Source organism: Salvia miltiorrhiza, chromosome 2 (genome assembly GCF_028751815.1).
Source record: "Salvia miltiorrhiza cultivar Shanhuang (shh) chromosome 2, IMPLAD_Smil_shh, whole genome shotgun sequence".
Taxonomy (NCBI): domain Eukaryota; kingdom Viridiplantae; phylum Streptophyta; class Magnoliopsida; order Lamiales; family Lamiaceae; genus Salvia; species Salvia miltiorrhiza.
In genome coordinates, this window is record NC_080388.1 from 21,104,765 (window position 1) to 21,110,436 (window position 5,672).

At 42.3% G+C, this 5,672-nt stretch overlaps 1 protein-coding gene across 1 annotated transcript; it reads right to left on the bottom strand.

The window, feature by feature from the left end:
- Positions 1-451: 451 nt before the first annotated feature.
- Positions 452-4,730, bottom strand: LOC131008121 (uncharacterized). The gene is made up of 4 exons (XM_057935019.1): positions 4,623-4,730; positions 4,089-4,244; positions 1,694-1,903; positions 452-1,204 (listed from the first exon to the last, which is right to left on the bottom strand). The coding sequence occupies exons 1-4, from the start codon at positions 4,728-4,730 to the stop codon at positions 452-454; spliced, it is 1,227 nt and encodes a 408-aa protein (XP_057791002.1).
- Positions 4,731-5,672: the final 942 nt, after the last annotated feature.

The window sequence follows — 5,672 nt, forward strand, 5'->3', positions numbered from 1 at the left end:
GCCCCGAAATGGACCCATAAAACTCCAAAATATTCTTAATCGTGCTGGCATTGGCCTCAGAAGGCCGACAAAAGACCATGATATCATCAACATAAAGAAGATGAGTAGGAAAAGAATGAGCTTTATTCATCTTTATGGGAATGAGGTGGCCCGAAGTGACACAATTATGAAAAAGCATGCTGAGGATGTCTTCGGCAATCCCAAACAAGATAGGCGAAAGGGGATCTCCTTGGCAAACTCCACGAGTACAAGGAAAATATCCACACAGTTCCCCATTGTAAAGAATGGAAAGTCTAGCAGACTCCAGAATAATCGAGATCCAACGAACAAACTTCTCATCATAACTCCCAATCCTAAGAACATCAAGAAGAAAATCCCATCGAAGAGTGTTAAAGACCTTTGCAATGTCAATCTTACAAGCCATGTTCAGTCTGCCACCAGAACGCTTCATCTAGTTAACTCCCTCAGAACCCAACATAGTGCAATCATGACTAACCCTTCCACTGATGAACCCAAATTGGTTGGGAGTAACATGTTGTGCAACCACTAAATTCAGCCGCTTAGCCAAAATTTTGGAGAAAATTTTGAAGAGAAAATTCGACAGCACAATAGGTTTGAGATCCATAACAGTCTTAACCGTCTCTTTCTTGGGAAGAAGAATCAAAGTGCTGGAATTACAACCCACCGGCAAATAAGAGCGAAGGAAAAACATGCGGGCAACCTTCCAAACGTCCTGCTTAATGATCTCCCAGCAAGACTGATAAAATTTCCCAGAAAAACCATCCAGACCCACTGAGCTAGAAGAATCCATATAAAAAACCGCAGCAGTAATCTCCTGTAGATCAGGAATACGGGTCAACAAAGCATTTTGATCCTCATAAAGCCGTTCTATCAACACAAACAGTGGAGGTCTCAGTAAAAAGACCAGAGAAGAAGTCCACAATATGAGAACGGATAATGTCTTGGTCATAACACACCGAGCCAACGATCTCAAGATGAGGAATAGAGCGCAGACGCTGCTTGTACCGAAGAGCAGTATGGAAAAAAGCTGTGTTTCTGTCCCATCATTAAGCCATTTGATACGGATTTTCTGCTGAAGTAAGCTACTCTTGCGAGAAAGGGCCACGTTGATAGTAGCCTGCGCCGAAACTTCCTTATCAAAGAGCTCATCCGTATATCCTTCGTCCGAAATTTGAGCCTGAATCTACATGAGATCCTGTTGTGTATCCATGACAATTTGATCAACATTGTTAAACACATTTTTATTCCACACCCTGAGCTATTTTCTCAACCGCTTAATCTTGAACATCACACAGTAGATAGGACATCTAGTCGTATCAATCGAGTTCCAAGAAGAAGCAACGAAGGAATCAAAGTCCGGATGATCAACCCACATATTGAGAAACCTAAAAAAATGTCGTTTAGGATGATCAGGAAGGCTACACCTGAGAAGAAGCGGAGAGTGATCAGAGGTGATACGCGGCAAACATGTGTGTGAATAACATTCCAACGAGAAGCAAACTCCATAATATAAAAAAGCACGATCTAAAATAGATTCCACATGGGAAGGCATAAACCGTCGTCCAGACCAAGTAAAACGCAGACCAGTAGTTGGGGATTCCACCATACCGGTAGCATCGATAAAATCCACAAAATCCTGACAGGCTGTGGCATTCGGAAGACGAGTACTAACCCTCTCATGAGTCCCCTTAACGACATTGAAATCTCCCAAAAAAATAGTATACTCATCTAAGTTGGAGAGGAGATCAAGCCAAAGTTGATGCCGTTCCACATGAGAATTAGACCCATGAACTACAACCCTGAAATTAAGACGATTCCAGGTACAATCCAAGATGACAACTTGTGCAGAAGACAAGACCAAATGAGCAGAGACATCAGGATGCTGAAAGATCCAAATGTTAGAGCAGTGATTCTCTCTACTATTCTGATGAAAATGAATAAGGTTTAGAGCACTGCAGAAGCTCGCATTAATGGAGTTAAACCAAGACTTCGGTTCAATAATACCAACTGTTGGGAACCTTGTGGAATATCCTAATCCTTGTTTTGATGATACCAAAATTCATAGGACTTAATTGTAATAGACTAGAATTATTTTGAACTCAAGTGTTAGAGTTCGTTTCTAGTTTAGCTTGCGGTGTCGAAGATTGAAGACTGAAGACTGAAGAACGAAGGACTGAAGACTGAAGACTGCAGATACCAACTGAAGTATCAGTTGAAGAATCAGTTGAAGACTGATTACTTAATGCGCGCAATGGACTGATACTAAAGTCAAGTATCAGTTGAATATTCCTCCTCGGACTGATCTTCCAACGTTCAGAGGAAGCCACGTACTCACAAAGTACAGCCGCATTAAATGCAGAGATCTCAGGATCTTATCTCTGCAGAGGTCATTCGTATCTGGTGGTTACTTTTCAGAGACGTCACATCTCCTGTCCATCAAAGAGAGCCGTTTCCACCCAGACAAGGAACCTCGAAGATTGAAGCCTCAGCCCAAATTTGAATTGCTCTCCAACGGAAGAAATCTTGAGGATGATTTACGCCAACGGATCTATTCAAGAGTTCTCCTACAAATAGCACTCGATGATCACTTCAACCTTCACCGATTCAACGACATAAGCTGAAGCTCTGCCGAAATTGCTACTCAGCCTTAAGCTTAAACTCCCCAAAGCTTGAATCGAAGAAGATAATTCCAAAGCCAAAAATCAGTCACTGCTGATTACATACATTCTCTTAGACCTTAGGCAAAACTCTGTTTACCCAGAAGCCAAAGGTCAAACTTGCTTCAAAGACTTGTTCTTTGTAAGTATAGTTGGCACTCGTTCAAACCTCCCCCCCCATAAGAGTGTTTTGAGTGATTCGAAGGTCAGAAGGGTTTTCTGTCTCTGAGAGTCTTAGCACGGGTTGTGTTAAGCAAGAGAAATCCGACGCGAGTGAAGCGTGGGTATTGAAGAAGGGTTTTCTTCAGTGTACGGTTGTGTGCACCCGGCAAGCACACGGTTTGGTTTGCAGTGCACCTGTTAAGCACTTGCGGAGTGGATTGTTGGTCTGATCAACCAACCGTGGATGTAGGAAAGGGTTTTTCCGAACCACGTAAAAGTCTCTGTGTTGTTTACAGCTTTCAGTTTGACATTCTTACTTGTGTTATTTCAATTGATAAACTGAATACTGATTAACGGCAAAGAGCAACCTAATAACCAACAACGTGCTCCATCGAGGCTATTGCGAAACTAAGTTTAATTTCCGCTGCGTATGATATCAGTCTGACTGATCTATCTTCTGATAGTCAGGAAGAGTGTTATCATCTCTGTTTTAGCAAACTCGACTGAAGCCCTTACTTGCATCAGTTAAGTTCCAGCAACTTAACTGATAACTCTTTACTGAAGAGCTTTCAGTATCGTCGTCAACCCTGTTTGGTCAAAACTGATTTCAGTAAAACAGGCGTCTTTGTTTGCATGCAAAGTTTCGTTTTGATCTCTGACTGAGATCCCTCTAATTGAGGATTGTTTAAAAATAGCCCATAGGTGTATTCCCCCCCCCCCATACACCTATTCGAGACCCTCAGGACCTAACACCAACAATAACCGGTAAGAAGGAGCGACAATGCTCGAAAAGAATACGTTTAGACACGTTCGTAAGACCACGGACGTTCCAAACGAAAATATCCATAAAAATCAAGTATATTTTGTGGAGCGAGTGTCTCTCGCTTCGACTTCGGTTGCCCAACTGCCTGAGGCAATATTACTCATGCATCTAGCACTAGCGGAAGTGCTTTTGTCAATGATAAAATCCTTTGGTTTTTGTCCAGAATCAAGAGCTGCATTCATCTTGGTTCGGATAATCTCCTCAGATTTTTTATTTCCTGGAACAGCTGAGTAGCCTGTATCAGCGCCCCTCCTAAGCCTCCCCTAAATATTGTCTTCCACTATCACAACAGCTTTGCGTCCCAATTCTTTTTTAGGCCGACCCCTCTTTTTGTAAGATGCCTCCGCAACTTCGACTGCTCATTGTACTTGTATCGTCTTTTCCAACGCTTGCACCTGTTACTCTCTTGTACAATTCTCTAGAACTTGTTCCAAATTTCCACTCGATTCCATATAACCCGCATTCCCAACTGCCGCAACAGCAACAATCTCCTCACCACCTGTAACCTTCGGTTGTATCTCTCCCTCTGGTCTAAAATATTGAGTAATCTGCACTTGCTGCGGAGAGGGGACAGTAACCGCCTAGAGAAGATCAGGACCATAAACATTTTGCTCATCATCCGAGATCGAGCACTACTCCACCACCGGATAATCAGTCGTAGTATGAAGCGCTGTAATATCAAGCACATTATTCTGAATGTTAGGCGATTCTTTCTCCGTTCCATCTCCATCATGCACATTCGAATTTCTTTCCAAGGCCGCGAATTTCTTTCAAATCGTCATCGATTCTTGCAAAGTCATCGCAAGATCAACCTCTACGAGAATGCGGGCAAAATGCCCCATCTCTCCATGTGCCGAAGGTCCATCAATACGGATCAGAAGATCGATGGTACATCCGATGGCAATAAAAATCTCAAAATGTCAATATTCAACCGGAAGGTAATAAATTTGAATCCAAACTTGACATAGAGAAGATATCTCTTTATAAGGATCAAAGTATCTAACCCATTCCCGAATTCTGAGAAACCCCTTGGTCAATTCCCATCCCGTGCGTTTCTTAGCAGCCATTTTGTCCTCCGCGCACGTGAATTTCAGCGTATAGAATCCATTGCGCATATGAATTAATTTCCATTGTTTTTTAATATGCCAAACCTATTGGAGTTCTGCTTTAAGGTCATCACAAGAACGAGGTTTATCCCCCTTTTGCAGCATTAATCGCCCAATAAGCGTAAGTTGAAAAGTAGCAACCTGTTTTTGTAGAATTCCATAGGGATGTCAAGATTATACGTATCACCAATCTTTTCAGGGTGGAGAGAGCATAACTTATTGGCCAGCACATCAGGTTTGCGAGCACCTCGAGGCTTCATAAGCGAAGCATAGGTGTGCTTAGGCGCAGGGTTAGAATTACCATGATCAAATGAAACTTCAGAAGCCAGGGTATTCTGCTTCGTGGCAAGGGTTTCATCTGTGCTCTGAACAGCTATAAGAGTAGAAGTAGTTGCAGCATTAATATCAACTGTACCATTGTGTATAGTCACACCAACAGCTTTAGGGCTTGCGAATTTGTGTGGGGAACCATGTTGAGTTGGTTTCTGAGAGACCGCCGCAGGCGGCGGTTGGAAAGTTGGCGGAAACTTCAGGAAGATTAAGGGCTAATCGATCTGTGAGGCCAGCCATCGTCGGAGCGATGATTGGCGACGAAAAAACCCAAGCGGCAAGACTAGGGTTTAAGAGAAACCCTAGAGAAAAACCCAGACGTTCGCTCCATCATCGACAAATGTTTCTACTTTTGGAAACATGCCATTTATAATGGGACGACCCAAAATGGAATGGAATACAAGCCACTTTTAGTGGGACAGAGGGAGTAGTTATTTTGCATCTTTGTAATGAGTTCAATTTCTCAATTTTTTTTTAATTATCAAAACTTTATAAAAGAGTTTCTTTCTTAAATTATGGTGTAAAGGTGTCCCAAGTAAAATATTTTCTTCTTTTACTTGGAAGGCACTATGT